General features: G+C 33.1%; 1 protein-coding gene across 2 annotated transcripts; it reads left to right on the forward strand.

Moving 5' to 3' along the window:
- Nucleotides 1-22,851, forward strand: LOC148622743 (scavenger receptor cysteine-rich domain-containing protein DMBT1-like). 2 transcript variants are annotated; one of them, XM_088572893.1, is made up of 17 exons: nucleotides 1-87; nucleotides 298-398; nucleotides 875-1,022; nucleotides 4,681-4,838; nucleotides 5,196-5,222; nucleotides 7,075-7,213; nucleotides 7,511-7,677; nucleotides 14,196-14,222; nucleotides 14,400-14,538; nucleotides 16,057-16,235; nucleotides 17,567-17,593; nucleotides 18,071-18,209; nucleotides 18,499-18,668; nucleotides 19,108-19,134; nucleotides 20,580-20,718; nucleotides 21,248-21,414; nucleotides 22,744-22,851. In XM_088572893.1, the coding sequence occupies exons 2-17, from the start codon at nucleotides 320-322 to the stop codon at nucleotides 22,767-22,769; spliced, it is 1,758 nt and encodes a 585-aa protein (XP_088429019.1). In that variant the 5' UTR covers nucleotides 1-87; nucleotides 298-319; the 3' UTR covers nucleotides 22,770-22,851. The 2 variants fall into 2 exon arrangements, with proteins under 2 accessions (XP_088429019.1, XP_088429020.1); XM_088572894.1 differs by lacking the exon at nucleotides 1-87 and adding an exon at nucleotides 166-202.
- Nucleotides 22,852-23,483: the final 632 nt, after the last annotated feature.

The raw sequence follows: 23,483 nt of genomic DNA on the forward strand, positions 1-23,483 counted from the left end.
CAGGAAAAGCTGAAAATAATCTTGTGTGAGAAGGTCACGATAAGGAATGAGATAAAGACTCTTGATACACAGGAACATATTAGATAGGTCAGTCTGTTTTTTCCGTCCCCTTTCTTCGAATATACATGTAGTATGACAACAATATTTAGTTAAGAGAATCCATCCCGTTTTTTGTGATTTTTAGCACATTTTTTGTCATAAGGTTTGTTTTTAACAATATTGTTTAAGTTGGGAGTTATAAGTTACATACAAGTTAGCAAGAAAATTATTATGATGATGTATTTTGTTTACTTACAGATCATTAAAACTCAGTTACAGGATGAATTTAATAAAGAAACTGATCTTACTATTTATTATCCAAGTGGTTACCCAGACAGTGATGTCTGCTACAACAATAGGTTAGTGTTGTATCTGTAGTAACAACAGTTATTTCAATCAATTCTAAAATGCTTCACGTCCTTTTAGAGAAAGTAATAAAAATTCTTGAACAAAGTTCGAATTGATTGACGAAACTATTTAGATACCCATCAGAAATGATAAGGTCGCCAACCACTATTGAGAGATTAAAGACATGAAACCTAAATTGATATAATATTCTAAACATACGGTTGAGTTCTCTAGATCATTTTGTATGCGTGTATCTCCAAAGCAAACTTTGAAATAATTGATACGCCTGTAACACGATTTTCAGGTGAACAAACTAAGATAAAAACAAACAAACAAACAATAAAAAATACATGTCAATTGACCATATCATTTAAGAAAAAAGCAACAAATTGTTGGTCTTTTGAGTAATATTTTTTAGTAAAATAGGCAATCAATTGACTATTGGAAAAAAAAATGGATTTAATATAGTACTTTTAAACAATTGTAGGAAATGGGGAGGCTAGATTGGTGGGAGGTTCTGGTCCATGGGAAGGTACTGTTGAGATATACCACAACGGGTTATGGGGTACAGTGTGTGACAGAGATTTCGACATGAAAGACGCTCGTGTAGTCTGTCGTATGCTTGGATATACTAGGTAATGAAAAAGTTAAAACAAAGATAAATAATAGATGAAACCCAGAGTAAAAGCTTTTAAACTATCACTTGAAGATCAATTTCGAAATTGTGTACTTTTTTTTTTTTTTTACAATTAATCAAAGTTTCAGGAACCATAACAAAAATAATTTTTTTTAACAGGATTGATGCCGTAGCTTTATATTGTCAAAAGTCTAAAGTCAAAAGTCAAAAAAAAAAAAAAAAAAAAAAAAAAAAAAAAAAAAGCAGCTTGCAATGAATATTCATTCGGGTCGTGCTTATGTATATGGCCTTTAACGAGCCTCAGTGCCTGAATCAGAAACTGGGTATTGTTTAAAGCTAACCGATCATTTCATGTAAACTTCCCGTTATCGTACAAGCAAGAAACACACGTAGAACATACGTTTATGTAACTTTAGAGGTACATTTTCATCTCGTATGAAGCTAGAACTATGATGCTATGGCGGTAAACACGGCGATGATCTGCAAAATTACGTGGGGGTATAACTACATATCTATGAAAATCATATGCGAATATTAAGAACTGAAATTACGAGTGCAAGAAGTCGCTAACAATATTAGTGACATAAAAATGTTTGTCCGTTTAAAGCTCAAAGTTTAGAGATTTTTTTAAATTATGAAGAAAGAAACCATGTCAATATACATTGTATTAAACTTCCTCCTATTACAGTTTACACATGACTCATTTTATACTAAAATACTAAAATCCCATTAAATCAGGCAAATACATAAGAAATTGTATACAACAATATTAATTTTTGTGAAATTCTGAATAATTCAGCGTTATCGAGCCACATTTTCGTTTCGTATAACGTAACTTGGTAGTGTATCTACGCCCCGACCCACGGAACTACTTCAACGGGGTATCCCAATACAATAAAACCAGGCATCTAAATTATAAATGGCCCAATCGATTGACAGTTAACAGTATCGATCCGCGTTTAAAAAAATGTTGATTAACGATATATTGTGATTTAAATTTTGTCTTGTGGTGTTTTTTTAATTAAGTATAAATGAGGCAATGAGATAAAAATTGCCTATTAACTAAACCCTGTCATTTTATATATTGTCATTGTTGGAAGGACACAATTTTTCTTGAAATAGATGTCTTACATGTTAACAAGTTCCTGCGCTGTAAATCAGAATGCTATGATTTAATAGTCCTTTCAAAAAATTGGATTATAACAAAATTTTTTTTCGATAATTAAAGGTCGAAACTTTCTAGAATTGAAAGTTTGGTGTTTTAGATAAGTCGAAACCTTTAACATTGAATTTAAAATTTGATTTCTTAGAGAGTAGGTTTATATGTCGAAATACTAAGTTTCCAAAAGTAAAATTATATAGTTGAAATCACCTTAAAAAAATCGAATTCTAAGTAAAAACTATCGTAGAGAAAGAGAGGAGTACTGGATACGCAGACTAGGTACTGCAATACCTTACGGATGCAATGACAACATCAAAAGTATAGGAAACCTTTCAAGCCAATATAACAATAGCATAAATGTGATGAATTTATTTGACAAAAATCCAAGACGGGAAAGGAGTCATGGCCATCGCCACTATACGTCACCTAAGTTACATGACGTCTCAATAGATGATCTCCTTATTTCATACAAAAACCTCTTGGACTTTATTCTATACCTCTCTCTATACTACACTCCCTTTACAAAACAAGTCTTGACACTCCTTTTTCGGACCCCACCTCATCATTATACAGACTTGTTGCCATCATTTTAGATATTGGTTTCCCCAGACTCTTTAAACTAGTTTGTGTGAAAAGTCAAGATGAAGAAAAGCGATTTTGGTATTTCTTCCACTACCGTTAGTCAACAAAGGTATAAATGCTATTAATTTGGCTAACATCCTCCATCACAAAAACGTTACCAACAAAATTTCATATTCCTATACTTCACCCATTGCATTCAAAATTTTCAATTATAAAAGGCTATTGCAGAACCTCGAGATTGAGGACTTCAAGGCTAAACCACCTGTTTTTGCAAAAAACTATCCATTCAAATATGGTCCTTCTGGTCACGTTGTTACGGGAGATTTATCCATCACTGAAAACGAATCTCTGCGTAATATCCTTTCTAAAGTATCGTGAACCACGCTCCATACATTGAAATTATAACTTTAAAGTTCTTATGGATGCCGTGGAGGACAACGCAAGAAAATGGATAAAATGAGAACAATAAGACATTGATTCTATGTCAAAGTGGTTAAAGACCACGAGGTCTTCAATTTTGAAACGAATGAAAGGTTTAAGTAGGCCAATGAGTGCGAATGCTACATCAGTTTTCAAATATCCCGATGTAGCAAAACATTGTCTACTATACATAATAAATATATTTTCGTACCAGCAGACAAAGCCCAAAAACAACATTGTTTTGTCTGTAAAACGTTTTACATCCAATTTTTATTATCAAAGATAGACGTAGAAAATAGTAGCAGTGATAAGACCTATACTGCTATCACACTCTTCACAGAAGAGATTGAGGAAAACCATAAATCCGTGCTATCCTCTTTTGGTCTCTCTACCAAGGACGATGATTGTGATTTACCGTCTATGTACTGGATTCCTAAACCCACAAAAATCCATACAAACAACGTTACATAGCTGGATCTCCAAAATTTAACACCAAACCTCTTTAAAAACTTTTGACTTCTATACTCGCAGCTGTCAAAGAGGATCTGCAGTCCTACCACAAGTGCTCCTCTACTTGCTGGACCCTTTCTTTCGCTCTTATGAGGCTGATTTTATAGCTGATTTGATCTTAAAGAAAGAATATCGTCTATCCAGATCCTTTAATCTCAGTTTCCGCTATATAGATGCCGTATTTTCTTTATAACAATCCATATTATGGGGATTTGATACATCGCATCTACCCCAAAGAACTTGAGATAAAGGATACTACAGACACTGCAGACACTGCGAAGTCAGCCTCATATCTTGACCTACACTTAGAAATCGACGGTAAAGGTAAACTATTGACCAAACTTTACGCCAAACGTGATGACTTTTCATTCAGAATTGCCAACTTTCCTCGTGGATCGTTACGGTGTATCCATCTGCGCTATGAAAACTGATTTGTTCAATGTGTCATAGTTTTCTTTCCCTTTTTCGACTACCCCGGACTAGACTTTTTATAAGCAACTCGGCTGTTGTTTCTAGAAAAGCAGAGGACGCTTACCCTACCGGTGCACCTGGTCCCAGTTTTTATTGGAGTCCAAGTTGCTTATTTGATTTTGTTACTTTGTATGTTTAATTATTTCAGTTACTTTGTGTTCTTTGTTGTGTATGTCTGGTCTTTGTCCATGGATTACATTCTTTTGATTACCGCTATAACCTTTGTTCCCTTGATTCCTCTTAAAAATATTAGTATGTACCTAATACGTTTTCAACATTTGTTTGTTATTTCTACAGATAATATGTTCATGTTTATCATGCTATAACTTCTGTTCTATAATTGAATTGTTTTCTCACATTATTGTGTATTATCAATACTACATTTTTTGTTTCTAACCATGTAAGATTTGAGACTGCATCATAAAATATATGTCGAAATATTCGTTTTGAAATTGGACAATATGCATTCATATGGTACATTCTAAAAAAAAACTGTCCTGCGTCCACACAGGGAAATTCAAGTTTTTCCAGGAGCTCATTTTGGACAAGGGAATGGGTCTGTTCTTATAAGCTATGTGAGTTGCTCTGGTAATGAACAAAGTATTGGAAGCTGTGGATATAAAGATGGAAGCTGTTCACATAGTTATGATGTTGGCATATCATGTGTTAGTAAGTAGCAATCAAGACATTGATTTTGAGCTTTGCTGGCATTAACCTATATCGCTAAGTTACTATGCTAGCAATCTTATGAAAAAACACTATATTTTCATTTTATGTTTTTGTGTTTATTTTGTTCAAGAAAGTATTTTCATTACCGTAAGGTTTCTGCCCTTAAGCAAACATCCTATCTTTTTAAAATAATCATCTACGAAAGAAATAACACGATGTTATATGTGAAACAACAAATATTTAACCAAAACATAGATTTTGAAATGTGGAACATGCTCGTGACCCTATTTGTAATGTTGACCTTAGTATCCGGTTTTTACATCGATTCATAATTTATTTAACATCAATTTGTTTTAGGAACAAATAGGCAGGAGACTACTGAAGGTACTTATAATTTTTATTGTAAAGATGTAATCAACATGTACGTCCATAATAATTATTTTACATATTCGTCCAGTGTGACCGACGTGATTTTCAACAGACGATTGGCATTCCAATGGGAACAAATTGTGCTCTATTACTTGCTGATCTATTTCTTGCTTGTCATGAGGCTGACTTTATGTAAGCTGATCTGATCCAAAAGAAGGAACATCGTTTAGACAAATCATTTATCTCAGTTCCCGCTATATAGATGATATATTGTCTGTCCTAATTTCTGGGATTTTATAGAGCGCATTTACCCGCAAGAACTTGACTACAGACACTGCAAAGTCAGTCTCTGATCGTGATCTACACTTAGAGATCGATTGATAAAGAAAATTCATGACCATACGATACCACAAATGCGATGACCTTCCCTTCCATATTGTCAACTTTCTTTTCATCTGTGACATCTCTTCAGCACTTGCAAATAAAGTTTTCCTATCCCAATCAAACGTTATGCTATAGCTTGCAGAAGTACACGGACTTTTTGTACCGTGCTAGACTTCTAACAATTAGGCTTCTGGAAAAGGATTATGTTCCCACAAGATTAAATTCATCACTACAGAAGTTTAAATGTCGTCATCGTGAACTTTTGGATCGTTATTGTGTACCTATATTTTTTGGTTATTTTGTGTTCTTTGGTGTTTGTGTCTGTTTTCCTTGTCTAGTCTGTATCTTTCGAATGCATTCTTTTGATTTCTGCTCGAATCTTGGTTCCTTTAATTTGGTGACCCTTTGGCTGTCTCCAAGTATATAAACAAAGATTAAGTAATATTTATTAGATATTAAGTTTGATTTTCTTTCAAATATAAAATACCTAGCCAACAAATACACGGACATTGGTAAATAAAAATCTTGTAAGAGTTGTAAACAGTAGAAACTTACTATACAATACACATTAAAATGAGTAAGATAACTACAAAAAATGCCGCATATATAAATAATGCAAATTTCTTTATGCTGTTTATCTGTTTCAAGGAGTAACCTCTCTTTAACGGCAACAAAGGTTTATATCCAAAAATATAATGTATAAAACTAATTCTTAAAACCAAAAATATCGAAATAAGTAGCAAATACAGAGACAAAAAATTCTACTGAAGCACAATTCCTTGTCTGTAAACAACGGAGAAAATGCCATAGAGGATGGTGGGTAAAATAATAAATAACTCTTCAACGACGAATGGCCTTTCTCTGAACCAGATCTTTACCTGTTCAATAATGACATGATAGGACTCCTATGACGTCATGTGGTCAAGTCGAAACAGTGTTTGCCACTAGTCGCCATTATTGCATAGATAAAATATAGCAATCGAATGATAACTATTGCATTTAAACGAAAAATAATACCAATGGAATGAAAAAAATATTGCATTGAAATGAAAAAAAAATATACCGATTGAATGAAAAATGTTGCATTTAAATGAAAAGTTAAACCACCTGAATGCAAAAATACTCCGTTCAAATACACAATTATACTAATTGAATAAAAATATTGCACACAATTGTAATTGAATAAAACAAAATGGAAAATATTGCATTCAAATGAAAATTTATATCTATTAAATAATTAAATATTGTTTCCAATTAAAAAAAAATATACCATTTAGATGAAAATTACTGCATTCAAATACAAAATTATACCAATTGAATGACAAATATTGCACTCAAATGAACAAATATACCAATTGAAAAGAAACTATTACATTCAAATGAATTGCAACCAGTTCCTTGTCTTAATAGTAATTGATTCTTCTTATTGATTTAAGGTTTAATAGGTAATGAAATTGATCATTATTTTCTGTCTACGATTTAGGCATCCGTTTGATAGGTGGAACTGGGCCATATGAGGGAACGGTGGAACTAAACATCAATGGAAAGTGGGGAACTGTATGTGACTATAACTTTGATATTAATGATGCTGATGTCATTTGTCGTATGGCGGGATATGCAAGGTAACAATAGTTTTTCTGCAGGATAATACTGAGACGTTTAATGTATAAATAGAAAAAAAACCTTAGATTTGCATATACTAATTGAATAAAAAAAATCAACACGTACGATAATTTAAATCTTGAATAACTACTGAATAGTAAAAACGCTTACACGAGTAACAAATATTAGGGAGAACTTTCAGGTTCCAAAAATAATCCTCTTATCGAAATGAGTATATTGAATGAGCAACTCCTGAAGTATGTACCGACTTGTTAGATAGTACTAATATAACATAATTTGAATTTAATATTTTGCAGGGCTATTCAAGCTTTTACTGGATCCCATTTTGGTCATGGGAATGGAACCTCAATGTTATACAACCTCCACTGTAGTGGACATGAAGACCATCTGGATAGTTGTGGGTCTACTGGATGGTATAAAAGTACATGTTCACACGCCAATGATGCCGGGGTGTCCTGTCTTAGTAGGTATTTTATTACACTGATAACTAGTTCAGGAAATGATGTTACAACAAAAACGTCAAGGTCAGAAATAACCTCTTAGAAAGATTCAGCCAACAAGAGACAAATTACAATTAAAATAATTTTAATCAAACTAAACGAGTGTGGACACAGACTAGTATTGCCCGAAGAGCAAATTCGTGTTGTCTTAAATGTTTTTGCATTGGCTAGAAAACAAAATGTGGTATTTAACAGCAATTGATGCCGGGGGGATGGGTGGGGCTGGGGCACTTCAATACTTCTTTTATAGGGGGTGCTGTGATTCTGTAACTTCACTCTATTCAAATACAAAATATCCAATTTTCGCAACTATGAAAGTTTCATTAAATTCCATTTAGTGGTGTAGGAGAAGTAACATTTAGATAAGGGAACTCCTCACTATAAACCCCATTAAAATTAAGGGGTAAAATGATTGAGGATATTTCCTCAGCTATACATAGAGAAAATGGAGGGTACTTGTTTTTCAGAGTTGAAGACCTTTTTCTCAGAAACTAAGGTTTAGATTTAAATATAATAAGTCGTTATATACAAATACATTACAATGCTTCTATTCTGAGGGTTTGCTTGCATGGATGTGTTGAACTTTTCTATGTCATGTTAAGGATTGACCATTTCGCTTAATGTAGGTTTGTTGCTTCTAAAACTGGACTCTTAAGGTTTTATAGTTTAACAGAAACTAACAGTGTGGTATCTGCCAGTTACATTGAATAAGGATATTTCAGTACTGAAGTTTTTAATCCCACAACTCTGAAAGGAAGCTGCGTAGTTGTTATAGATTACATGAAATTACATGAACTTTTCTTACATTCATGTGTAAAAAATCAAAGCAATAAATTTGGTGCCATTTTCCTGACATTTTGGAGAAAGAACGCAAAGAAACTTCTTGAAGCAATAATTTATTTCAAGCAACAATTTCCTGTGCATGTCGTCAGTACTGGCTCGTCAAGTAAGGTAAAAATAAATAATAAAATAAGTGAGAGACGATATATTGTTTTATAACAAATGAATGTGTAAAAGTTGGGACCATACACTCGGTGCCAATTGGACAAGTAATACTATTACAAACTTTTGAAAATGATACATGATATAAAATTAAAGATATAAATTAAATTGTAGAGCAATATCAGAGACATTCATTTGCTTTTACTTGAGTTACATGTATATAGATAAATTCTATGAAATGTTTGCTATTGACCTTAATGGTTGAGGTCGTATCTCCCAAACTCAATACCAACCTTCTTTTTGGGTTTGAGAACTTGAGCAATCAACTAATACTAACTTATTATAAATAATTATCACACGAAACTAAGTGGCTATGGACATGAATTAACAACAGAGAAAAGAATCAAATCTTTATGTGATATAAAATTTTGCTTAGTCGAATAAAAACACTATTAATGAAATTTTATTACAATTGGTGGAATACTTTTCAAGTAATTGTGTGTAGTGTGAAAAAGAAAGACAGGGTTCCTTAAAGCTGCATTAGCTGCCAAATTTGTTCAGTTTTCATTCTACTGAATTTTGCTGATAAAATGAGATAAGTTAGTAGTAAAGCAATTGAATCAATAAATGCCGATAATACCTAAAGAATATTGTAAAAACAACGTTTTTTTTTTCAATCAAAGAAGATCGATAGCTCAGATATAATTATTTTTCGCCATTACTTCCGGAGATTGCCGACATGACATTAACAAGGGTTAAAAATACTTCAACCTTGGTAAAAAAAAAATAACAATAATGGATACACAGGTAAGCACGTGTCGTGTTTACTTTCCATTTCATCTATTTCTTGATTAGTTTTCAAATAAATAATGACAGTTACTGACGATATTTGTTCCACATTATATCACAATACGTAAATTTCAAAAGGATCGAACTTTTTCTTTAACGACGGTCTTTTTTGCCATTGATTAACCACATGCGCTTTGGAATCAGATTTGTTTAAAAAAGCGACCCTTACAGCACATGCGTGGATTAAGGTCACCAGAAGTCACATGGATACGAATTTATCTAGGTCGATTTTTTGTCTTGTAAGACAATAAATATATATAGACACCTACTTCATGTATTTAACACATTTCATTTGTGGATATTGAATGAAATTATACAGGAAAAGTGCAATTTAGTAGAATTAAGGCATATTTCAACATATTTTTTTTACGAAAATGACAGCTAATGCAGCTTTCACTTTAACTTGAAAACCATGCATAAAAGGTTATATAATATGTATGTATATTAAGTAGGTGCAAGTATAGATTGGAAACCCTTTCAGTCGTCCTACTGGAACAAATAAAATAGTAACCAGATTATAAACATTATCAGTTGAGCAATTTAGGCTGTTCAGGACATTTTTTTGTAATACATGTACTTTTCAAATGCTGGTATTAATTATGACTTGCGAATCTGGGTAACTCATTTGCTTTTAATAAATCGTACACATGTAGCACCAAAATGTAGAGAATAGTTCGGATTTCAAGAATCTTGTTAAAAAATGTCTGCTTGATAGTGCATTTGTATATTAGATAGAATTAAATCCTTGTAATGACTTAACCTCTTGCCTTGTTGAACCATATAGATTGTAAGATCTTAAACTTTTATTTCAAGAAAAAACTAAACACATTTTGAATAATAAAATAACTTACATACTTTTTCCGTCACATCTTCTTGTCAGGCAATAGCGACACTAATTACCCTCGCAATATTGGGTTAGTCATATAGGTGACCGATGATTTACAATGATTAACAATCTAAATATAAACTGCATTTGCACTGCTCGTCGAACACTCTCTTTTTAATTAAATCTTGTTTTTTAATTTGAAAGAGTAATCAAGGGAACAAAGGTTAAAGCGGTAATCAAAAGAATGTAATCCAGGGACAAAGACCAGATATGGAAAACAGACATGCACAACAAAGAACTTAGAGTAACTAAAATTATACATACAAAGTAACAAAAGCAAATGAGCAACTCGGACTCCACTAAAAACTGGGAGCATGGACCAGGTGCACCGGTAGGGTAAGCGTGCTCTGCTTTTCTAGAAACATCCGCCGAGTTGCCTATAAAAAGTCAAGTCCGGGGTAGATGAAAGAGGAAAGGAAAACTATGACACGTTGAATAAATCAGTCTTCATGCGCAGATGGAAATACCGTAACGATCCACGAGTTCATGATGACTAAATGAAGAGATGAAAAGAAATAAAACACAAATAACCATCAACAATTTGATTGTAAGAAATAATAAACACCCGTAATCAAATTGACTCATCTAATGCGGAGAAAAACTCAACAACTGTACGCATAAAATTGGAACATTCTTATATGCAGACGTCCGTGGGACTATGGTTAGATTTATATTTAACAAATCTAGTATCTCTCTTTAAATCGTGTATCAAACAAAATATCAGATGATATAATACAAAATTATATATGTAATATATGTTAATATAAATACTCAACTTTCTTAAAAGATGTAGAGTGACTGTGTAACCTTAAATAACACCTCTGCAGAATTGTTTAACCGCTTTCAATTGAGATGAACAGGGGTAACGCGGGGTCCCAAGTTTTCATTTTATAGAAAAAATTTTTTGACTAACGTGTTGTAAAGAGTATACAGATGTAAAACATTGAAAACTTGTCAACTACTCCTGACGTAAATTAATGGCATTGAAATCATGTTCAAATAATGTATTAAAACGCAATTATAAAACATGTAAAAATCAGCTTTTTATTCCCTTTTTACTTGCATAAGCTTGCTATACAACATAGAGTGAGGGTAATGCAGGGGTACATACATTTCATCCATATTTCAAGTCACTTACTTTTTAAAGTACAGAGGATACATTTCATTCATATTTAATGTAAAAATGTTTCGATTACTAAAATACATACATGATGTTCATGAACAAATAAGGAAACCATTAGTTAGTCATGATCATATATTACCAATACTACATATGAGTTCAAAGTATTGTGTACATATTCTTAGCACGAAAACGGTAATTACACCAAGTATAGGAACAGTCAACTGATCATCAGTGTCACCCATATCATGCGTTTCATAGGTAAACACTGCGTCACAAAACTTTTTTGAGGATTTTGTGGTTTATGTCAACAAAGACAGTCAAATTATATCCTCGAAGCTACGTGGTCTTAGCTTTGTAATAAACGAAATGAAGGGTGTAACGGATATACGGAAAGTGCTATATTTTTCAACTTTATTGATGTAGTATTATTTAATAAGTAATGAATTACTATTTACAGTAATTATAATTACAAATGTTACTTATCAGTATACAGTCTGGAAAGTCTGCTAGAGGACGCTTACCTTACTGGTGCACCCGGTCTATGCTCCCAGTTTTTAGTGGAGTCCAAGTTGCTCATTTACTTTGTTACTTTGTATGTACTATTTTAGTTATTTTATGTTTTTTTGTTGTTTTGTCTGTTGTCTGTTTTCTATGTTTGATCTTTGTCCCTAATTACATTCTTTTGATTTCCGCTAGAATCTTGGTTCCCTTGAATACTCTTTAAGCATTTAATCCAAAATTGTCTTCAGAAGTCCAGTGTTAAAGAATGAATGTACCCATAAAACAGTATCACTCATTCATCAGTCAATTTGATTCATTTGCTTTTCAGATGTCCAGTATTTATATAAAAAAATCTAAGAACTAAGACATTCTAAGAAAGTTCTTGAACAATTTAGAAAGTAATGAATCATTAATGAGTCAAATAAACAATATTTGTTTGTTTACAAATTCTAGAAAATTCTATAATTAAAATAACATGTTAACACATGTGCCATTTCTATATTTTGCAGTAAAGGTCAAACAGATCGGGCCAAACAATCTTATAAGTAATAAAACATATGTTAGAATATACAGCATCCTAACAATGAACCTGAATCTGAATAAATACCTAGAGTTACCGATTTTGTAGAAAGTTCAAGGTTTTGTACAACTGACATTGATGATGAAATCCAAATATTAAAAGAAGACCAAGAACTCCTTATATCCTTGATAATAATATATTGAGTTTTCCTCTTCATTGCAGATATTATCCAAAGTTCTGTCTTTATTTCCATTTCATATAATAATTTATTATGTGGAAGAATATCATGCAGTAATTTATAATTGGATGTTTCGAAGTTCGGTATCATTTGTAAATTTCTATATATAATCAAAAAAAAGCAAAACAAGCCAATTCTACATCTAGACTTTGTTGCCTTTTCTCCTATAACATTGAAATAACTTGTAGAAGTATTATAATTTAAATATGAATTATTTAGAAATGTTAGCCATCTTTTATATTTGGTGGGTTTCGTTCAAAATCTTTTCTTTGCATAAAGCTTTCTAAATACATGCTATGGTATCATAACATGTTACAGTATTTTTTGTTTCGAAACATTTGATAAATTTCACATTAGTGTTGCATGCATTTTCTGTTGAGGGAACTAGTAAAATGTGTAAAACATTAAACAAACCTACTATTCTAGACACTTCATAAAATTAACTGCCATTTATGTAAATTGACGAATGCTTTGAGGAAAAAAATACACTTTGTTAAAATGTTACAAAATTTGAATTGAAAGTATATATATCTATCTTAAACAATCTCCGAATGATATATTATTTAGCAACGTTTGATCTAGTATTCTAAACTGTTGACGGTAAGAAAATGAAGCTTTTCCAGTTAAATGGTCGGAATTTGGAATGGACAAAGTGACAATAGCATAAATGAAACGCAAATATCTTCAAGGTTCGAAGCATTAAAACAACTTCTGAGCCATCAGGAAAACATATGTCGTATACACAGCTTCTCATCACCATTATTAATATTTAATCAATTTCAACAATATTGTACAGGATGAAAATATTACCCTTACAACTTCAAAGCTTTATGACCAACTGACTACTTTGAAGTAAGCCTAATGCAATGATATATATATTTACATTTCAAAACTTATAACTTATGCAAAGAAACACAATTTCTCCTCTTTGAGCCGTTTTAAGCTGTCTACAAGCACATGATTTACACGGCCCGTATAATCACATTGATAGGAAATGTATATTCCTATAGATCAGAATCACTTCCAAACATGAAACATTCGGTTATATCTTTGAACGAATTAAATGAATGAAACTGCCAATAAAAAACAAAGAAAGATTAAATCTCTGAACAAGATTGTATAATGATAAATAAGAATAAACAATGAAACGTGTCGTCTCTGGAGTCTTTGGAACAGTTGGATAAGACAGCTTGATAGATAATGAGACACTACTGCTCTATTACATAGGGCCATTATACGGTTTTATATTTATCTGGATATTGAAATAAACAGGCAACAAAATAAAACAAAAAACTAGTAACAATAATGGCAAAAAATAACAAAAAGAAACAAAAGGATGAAAATATATAAAAATGGAATTAAAAAATGAAAAAGAAAGCCAAATCTTTAAGTGTCCTTTTATTAGTTCTTTTTTCAATCCAGGTACAAACAGACAGTCTACATCAGAAGGTAACATATAACCTAATTTAATGGTAGTTGGAGATAACAATTTTGCATGCTACAATTATTGGTTTACATTACCTAAAATAGTTTCAATTACCATTATATATATATAATAATTTACAAATTAAGATTCAAATGGTTCTTTGATTAAAAGGACTTTTTTTAGTGTTGATATTTCATTAGGAATAAGGCTGGTAGGTGGTGAGAGCCAGTCTGAGGGTACTGTAGAACTGATGGTTAATGGACAATGGGGAACAATATGTGATTACAATTTTGACAAGCACGACGCAGATGTAATATGTCGCATGGCGGGATATAGCAGGTATTTACGTTTTATTCTGATGAGTCAATTTTATTTTTTACCTGCTTTCGAACGTGTGTGTATGGAGTGATCAGGATATCCGTCTGTCTGTTAATCCGTCACTTATTTGTATCTTTAACTGCTCATAAACAGCAGAGGACGCTTACCCTACAGGTGCACCTGGTCCATGCTTAAGTGGAGTCCGAGTTGCTCATTTACTTTTGTTACTTTGTATGTATGATTTTAGTTACTTTATGTTCTTTGTTGTGTATGTCTGTTTTCCATGTCTGGTCTTTGTCCCTGGATTACATTCCTTTGATTACCGCTATAACCTTGGTTCCCTTGATTACTCTTTCACTTAATTCACGTAATTTGGAAATAGTAATGTGACCGTTTAAAAAATATGATCCGATTAAGTTTTAATTCATAAGCATAACATGACCTTTACTCATTCACTAAAATAAATGATATAGGTGTACCAATTCTGATTTTGTAAAGTTTCCTTTCATCTGTGCCAACATTCCATCAGCACCTGCTTGCGGAGTGTTCATATCACAACTCAAACGCTATGCCTAAGCTTGCCGTTACTACGCAGACTTTTTGTATCGCGCTAGGCTTCTTACAATTAGGCTTCTGGAACAGGGTTAAGTTGCTACAAGATTGAAGTGATCACTACAGAAGATTTATGGTCGTCATCATGAACTCACGGATCGTTACGGTGCATCCATCTGCATCATGAAATCTGATTTGTTCAACGTGTCATAGTTTTCCTTTCCTCTTTTGTTTACCCTGGACTCGACTTTTTATGAGCAACTCAACGGTTGTTTCTATAGACGCCTGCCCTACCGGTGCACATGGTCCATGCTCCCAGTTTTAGTGGAGTCCGAGTTGCTCATTTACGTTTGTTACTTTGTATGTAGTATTTTGGTTATTTCATGTTGTTTGTTGTTTTGTCTGTTTTCCATGGTTTTTGACCCTTGATTACATTCTTTTGATTTGGCTAGAATTTCGGTTCCCTTGATTACTCTTTTTATCTGCATTTAGTTACGCAAATCCTTGACCGGACTTGATACAACGCTGTCAGTTTATAATGTTTACGTAATGTCAAAGTGTTAGTATTATACAACAGAATTTGGGTTTCCATTAGAATATGCTTGTTTTTGTTTTAAACCCGAATTGATGTTGTAGGGTACGTTATGTATCTACAACATCATTTAAACAGCTTTATATATTTGTTTTGGAAAGAGTGTCGTAAACACCCGTTATCTGAATGAATTTGGGACGTCAGCGCAATAAGGGCTTTGCAATTTATCTGGATGGAAAGGGAACCAATTTCGTATCTACAAACCCACTGAAACCACTTTGTATGAATCATGAACGTACATTTTATACTTGATGTGCGGTGTGTGCCGTATATTAAATTTGATATGGAGTTTTGGTTTAAGTGTAGATTAAATGCACATTTCAGAAAAATGCATGTGTTTAATAAAGTACAAACTTATTTCTCCGTAAATAAAAGTTTATTTTTTTTTCAATTAGAGCTTTGCAGTTTTTCCCAAGAGCGCATTTTGGACAAGGGAACGGAACGGTTCTACTAAATAATTTACAGTGTAGTGGAAACGAAGCTAGAGTTGACAGTTGTGGATCTGATGGATGGTACAAAACAACGAGTTATGGTTCTTGTCTTCATAACAAGGATGCCGGAGTTGTTTGTTTACGTTAGTGTGTGTAAAGGATTGAGCTTTACTAATCCTTTAATTGATAATTATAGCTTTCGCTGGCCGGGTCTTTCCTCCTCGTAGGATTAATGTAGGGCTGTAACTTAGTACACGATGTATGGTAGTACGGGACAGCTAAGCTAGGTGTTATTATGTAGGATAGAGAATCAAATTAATGAAGCATGTCCCAACAAATCAATGTTGATACGTACATACATCGTGTACTAAGGTACAACTCTAGATTGATCCTACGAGGATGAATGACCCTGCCAGCAAAAGCTATATTTTATATAGCCTAGCTGGCCAAGTGGTCTGGACTTTGTGCAGACGGTGTTGCCATAGATGTTACAGCTGCACGAGTTCGAGTCCCATAGTTGGGAATTTTTCAGACCTTCTATGCTTACTTTATCTTCCTCAATTTGATCCGATGGAGCAGTGTAGCGAATAGAGTCGTCACATTCTGAGACGTTTATACATATGAAGTGGTCTAGTGCGCTGGACTTTGTGCAGACGGTGTTGTCATAGATGGCACAGCGGTACGAGTTCGAGTCCTGCGGGAGGATTGACCAAAAATTTGCTGTGGAAATTTGACAGTGCTAACATCGTTGGGAATTTTTAAGACCCTTCTATGCTTACATTATCTTCCCTGTATCAATTTTATCCGATGGAGCACTTGGCTAGCTAGGCTATATAAAATATAGCTTTCGCTGGCAAATCAATATTACATACCGTCTCAGAATGTGACGATTCTATTCACTACACTGCTCCATCGGATTAAATTGGTGCAAGGAAGATAAAGTAAGCATAGAAGGATCTGAAAAATTCCCAACGATGTTCGAACTGTCACATTTGCGAAGCAAATTTTTGGTCGTTCCCTCCGCAGGACTCGAACTCGTACCTCTGTGACAACACCGCCTGCATACAGTCAAGCGCCCTAGGCCACGCGGCCAGCTACATGTTTATACATATGTATGTATGTATGTATGTATGTATGTATGTATGTATGTATGTATAATAGAAATGAAAAATAATAAAATATATTTGGAGTCATTGCTTATTATTTTTGCTATTTTGCTGTTTAAAATTTAGTTTTGGAAACATTACAGTCCTCGACATGACTTCAACTGAAAAGTAGTTTCAGATGTATAGTCATTAAACAAACAGATTATTAGATGTGAATCATATTTTAAACGAAACCTTTTATTGTAAGTGCTATTTTTTGGTTGAGAGAAAATCATCATTTTTTATGTTTGATTTTCTTTGTTTTCAAAATCGAAGTTAGTATTACCTCACAGTTTACCTAATGTTTAAATTGTTCTTTTTAATTACAGGCAATGGCGGAAAATTTTCAACAGAAGGTTAGTGCTATTAAGAGCTTTAATTTAGAAACACACATTATATTCATAAAAGATTAGGATATGAAAAGGGTGTGTCTTGCAAAAAAAAATTACATAGTTGACACATTTTGTGATGTCGAACTTAAAATGCTTTACATATATTGAGTTTATTGCTACGCTTTGGTGTATCAGTTGATGAATAACCTTGATGTGAAAATGTTTTTGATATTTATATTCGATTGATTCGATAGATGCTACATAATTATTTTAACCACTACTAGAATCAAACTATCTATGACTTCTGTACACCTAAACAATGATAGGGTCAAAATTTGTGAAAAGTAATTTATTTAATAATTCTAAACTTTATCGATATAAACATTGTTATCAAGTACTTTGTGACTAGATCATTAAAAGCTCTGGTACGAGTGAAGAAGTATGTTTCAAACATAGTTGATTTTCAAAATCCATTGGTGATGCTAGTTTTCTTTGTATCAGGAATACGACTGGTAGGTGGAGTCGGTCCGTTTGAAGGAAGAGTCGAAATAAATGTTAATGGAATTTGGGGTACTATTTGTGGCTCAAGCTTTGACATGGCAGACGGTGAAGTTATATGTAAAATGGCAGGATATTCTAGGTAAATATCAATCTTCAAGCATACGTGTGGTAAACCGTTTCAGTCATTCCAAACAAATTATTTCCTAGAATTTTCTTTGATGCGAGAAATTAATTTTATGATATTTACATTTTCCAGGTATATGCAAGATAAAATTCAAGAAAATAAGGCAAAACGTAATTTTTTAAGTTTTATCACTAGATGTAGAATTTGATTCAGGTTCAATTTTAACAATTTTAACGAATTTGCGAGCATTTAATTTCATTGCTTTAAACTACTTTTTCACACTTCGCATACATATCCTTAACAGTGCATTACAAGTGTTCAATAGTGCAACAAAATTTGGTGAGGGTAGCGGCAGAATATATCTGGACAGTTTACAGTGCACAGGTCACGAAAAGCATGTTGACAGTTGCAGTTCTAGTGGGTTGCTAAATACTAACTGTAGGCATAGCTCAGATGTTGGAGTCGTTTGTCTGAGTAAGTTACTTTGAAATATTGGTGGTTGCAAGGAAATCTAGACAGATTTCCAAAATTTTATCACGATAAAACAAAACTTGACACAATTGCATATGTTAATTAAAAGTATTTCCGTCAATATTTAGCAATTACGCGCTATTTATAATTATTTCCGTCGAAGCAAGTGTTTTCGAGAAAAATCAGAAACAAAAAGATGCTATATTTTACATATCTATATAATCGCAAGTAAATCAGGGCTAACAAAGGATGATATTTTTTTATTACTTTGTGAAAACACATACTCGGAAACACAAGAAAGACGCATTTCAATCAAACTACGGCATCTTATGAATCTTATGAAATATTTTGAATAGAAGTAAACATGAACGAAGACAAAACCAAATGAATGTTGTTAAAATACAAACCGTTTTTCATAAAAATAAAATTTTGAATTTTGTAGGTGGTAACAGTTCTGAAATTGCTCAAGGTAACACAGAGTAGTTGTTTTATCGGCTAAAATATTAAACACCCTGAAATTACTTATTATGAAGACAATGAAAATATTTTATTGCAAAATTTAAAATAAGTGCATAACACAGCTCCAATAAAGCAAGTCTTCTGCTGTCATTTGCTCCAATCGGAGAGTAAACCAGTATCAGCGGACACTTAGTTTCCTGAGATTTTTCTGTCGTATAATCCCATCGGTATTACGATTCTTCATATCCTAACTGGTACACGCGATATAAATCACCCGACGGTTGTGATGTCACAATACCATGTACTTTAAAGACGTCACAGTTCTTAATACAGTGAAATCATCCTGCGAAATTACAGGTGATTTGTGAACTTGTAACGTCACATCACAATTACAGCGGCTTATTTTGATTATCTATGAGACGAAGCTTTTTTCTTTATATCAGTCCCTCTGTGTTTTTTTTTTCAATTCATGAGTGAAGTTTACATCTTTTACCGCGTTTTTTGCCGCGCTTATCTAACTGTGATAGGAAAAGTCAAAGTCTTTAGAAAACTTGAAATTTTACCCTTTGAGATTTCGCTGTCTTGCACTCCCTCTATAAGTTTCTAAATATTTTAGTGTTTGATAAAAACCGCTAGTTTTTTCATCCTAGAAGAGAAATATAGTAGAGAGGACGACCACCTTCTATTAAGTAGTATTTAGATAAACACTTAGTTTGTGGTTAAGTCATATTCCTGGCAGTGAAAGATAATTGTTTACTTCCACTTTGTAAAAAAATGTTATTAATGTTACGTAATACATTTGTTCATACATATAATGCCAAAACAAGCATTTCACCAGATGTAGAAAAAACGATCAAAGTATGGTCAATGGCGTTTATATTTTATATTGGCGCTGTGAATTGTTCATTACTAACAACTGGTAAGGTAACAATAGACTGAATGAATTTGCGTCATATTTAATTCTAAATTCTTAGTAAGTACAATTAAGTAATCAAGGGAACCAAGGTTATACCGGTAGTGAAAAGAATGTTATCCAGGTACAAAGACCATACATGGAGAACAGACACACTCAACAAAGAACATACAATAACTGAAACCATACACACAAAGTAACAGAAGCAAATGAGCAACTCGGACTCCACAAAAAACTGGGAGCATGTACCAGGTGCACCAAAAGCTTCTAGCAGATAATATTTACAGTATTGATTGATCATGGATGTCATACATCATAACCTAACTGTTATTACTTCTTACAGATTTTATATCCGTTCAACTGCCCGCTCTCACATAATTACGTAATTGTTTCACTGCAGCTATCATCGCAACTTGATATTTTGTATGCGTCTTCTTTTGATTCTGTTGCATTTCATTGTTTTCGATTATGTGTGTAATGACGGATCTTCCCTTGTTTGACACTTCAATATTGATTGCTACATGTTTTTCTTAACATTTCAGGGGTTAGACTTGTTGGAGGGTTTAAACCTTGGGAAGGACGTATTGAATTAAAGGTTAATGGTGAATGGGGAACAATTTGTGATACTTATTTTGACAAAGCAGACGCTGAGGTTGTATGTAGAATGATGGGTTACAGTGGGTAAAAATCTAACTTATAATATGCGATTATAAAATTAGGCAAAAGCTTGTTTTGTCAATTTCGTTTATGTCACCTTGGAGCTAAAAGATAAACATTGGAATGAAGTCCAAATTATAAGAAGAATAATTCATATGTGTTACATTATGCTATACTGTAAACTATTTTGACGAAAAATACGAACTAAATTTGTTTTATTTTTTAAACAAAAGTTAAACAATGTATTAATTATAAAAAGAAAAGTATTTAACTTACCTGATATCATTAGTATTAATCAATTTTCTAAGAAAGCAAAAGACGACGATAACAGATGTTTCCAAGTTATTCTGCTACTATTCAATCCATAGGATTCTTTTCAATTTTAAAAGGATGTTTCCAAGTATACCTTCATTTTCAACGTTTCCCCCTTAACTTACTGGAATGGGAACATGTTTTAATTGACGTTATTTTTAACTTTACCAGTTTCGTGATAACGATATGAAAATTGTAAGAAAGTGGAAGGCAATGAGAAGGTGTTTACTATAATTAACAGGAAGATAGTGGTACATAACGGAGCGTATTTCGGACGAGGAACAGGGCCTGTTTTATTGACCAATGTACAATGTGCTGGTCATGAAGATCATATTGACAGTTGTGGTTCTAGTGGGTGGTTCAACGCAAACTGTGGACACTCTGATGATGCTGGGGTGTCATGTAATGGTAAATACATTAAATATACCATATCAAGATTTATACCCTAAAGTGGTTTCATGTATCAGTTTTAAAATAACATATCCCGACGTTGAACGACATTATCTTCAATAAAACACAATGTCATATATGAAAAAGTAGGCGCAATAAAGTGTCAAAAGTGGTATAGACCAGTGTTTGTGACTCATTTAAGTTACCCATTTTTGTTGTAAAGTGTGGCACAATTTGGGAAAGAGATTGCAAATGATCACCATAATTGAGATCCAATTCTTAGACAGTTTGAAACCCGTGCATTATGTTCTCGTCATGTATATCTTATTTTTTATTCATATTGCAGCATAATTTGCCCTTCAAAGTTTACTATGCTTGATTCACCACTATAGATATGAGAGAGTAATCAAGGGAACCAAGGTTATAGCGATAATCAAAAGAATGCAATCCAGGGGCAAAGACCAGACATGGAAAACAGACATACACAACAAAGAACATAAAGTAACTAAAATCATACATACAAAGTAACGAAAGCAAATGAGTAACTCGGATTCCACTAAAAACTGTGAGCATGGACCAGGTGCACCGGTAGGGTAAGCGTCCTCTGCTTTTCTAGAAACATCCGCCGAGTTGCTCATAAAAGTCAAGTCCGGGGTAGACAAACGAGGAAAGGAAAACTATGAACCGTTGAATAGATCAGTTTTCATGGTGCAGATGGATACACCATAACAATCCACGAGTTATGATGACGACCATAAAACTTCTGTAGTGATGACTTCAATCTTGTAGCAACATAACCCTGTTCCAGAAGCCTATTTGTTAGAGTTCTAGCGCAATACAAAAAGTCTGTGTAGTTTCGGCAAGCTCTGGCATAACGTATGAGTTGTGATATGCTCCATACGCAGGTTCTGAAGGGATGTTGCCCCAGATGAAAGGAAAGTGGACAATTCTGAATGAAAGTCATCACGTTTGTCGTAAAGTTTGTTCAATAGTTTTCCGTTACCATCGATTTCAAAGTGTGGGTCAAGATATGAGGCTGACCTTACAGTGTCTGTAGTATCCTTTATCTCAAGTTCTTTGGGGTAGATGCGATGTATCAAATCCCCGAAATTAGGATTATTTAAAGATAATACATCATCTATATATAGGAAACTAATATTAAAGGATCTAGCCAAACGATATTCTTTCTTTCGGATCAAATCAGCTATAAAGTCGACATTACAAACATAACAGTTTTTTTTTTGATTTCCTATTATCTTACAGAAAAGGTCAAACATAGAATAGAGTATAAGACTAATAACAACTATTATTTTGTTTCTAAGTGTTTTTCCTTTACTTTCTTTACAGGCGACAATACTCCAATATTTGGTTAACAAAACACGCATGAGGACAATATATCAATAAAGTACAGAACAATAAAACACTCGTCAAATATATATTATTTGACATCTGTAATTATTATTTTTTTAAGTTTTTACACTCCTGTTTATCACAACCACATGGTAGTTTGACAAAAACGTTATATAGGTATAGTGTGGGATGTGATTTCAGGCTCCAGCAACATCCTGTTTGATGTCAACTTTTTCATACCTTGACCAAATGTTCCTGCAACTATTTATCAGACACTTGATATTTTGACAGAAGATTCATTTGAATATGCCTTAACGCGACCTATATCAAACTCCTGTTTGTTATCTTTTTATGTTGTGACTATACGGTTTTCTCGGTTAGTGAGCGACAGCGGGGGTACCCGTGAGTAAGATTTGCTCAAAGTGTTTTAGTTTTTATTTTGCGTTCATCCTCTGTCGGGATCCATTTCGGTTTTTATTGCAAAAAAGACGTGTTTTTGTTTTACAGAAACACTTGTTGTGATAGAAATAAACAGGCTTTATATTAGCCGATGAAACGTTTAAAATTTATCATAAAGCCTTTCATTCATGTTATTTAAGAAACCATTTTTGTACAGAATATTAACTTTCTATTCAGAAAGAAATCTAAAGGTTTCGTCGGTGTTAAACTGTAAAGATTAATTACATTATAAGTAAATCTTCCATTCTATGTGAGCGATTACATTTGCATGAGAATTT

The sequence above is a fragment of the Perna viridis genome, chromosome 3 (genome assembly GCF_037379345.1).
Source record: "Perna viridis isolate PV_CMFRI_1.1 ecotype Kerala chromosome 3, ASM3737934v1, whole genome shotgun sequence".
NCBI lineage: Eukaryota > Metazoa > Mollusca > Bivalvia > Mytilida > Mytilidae > Perna > Perna viridis.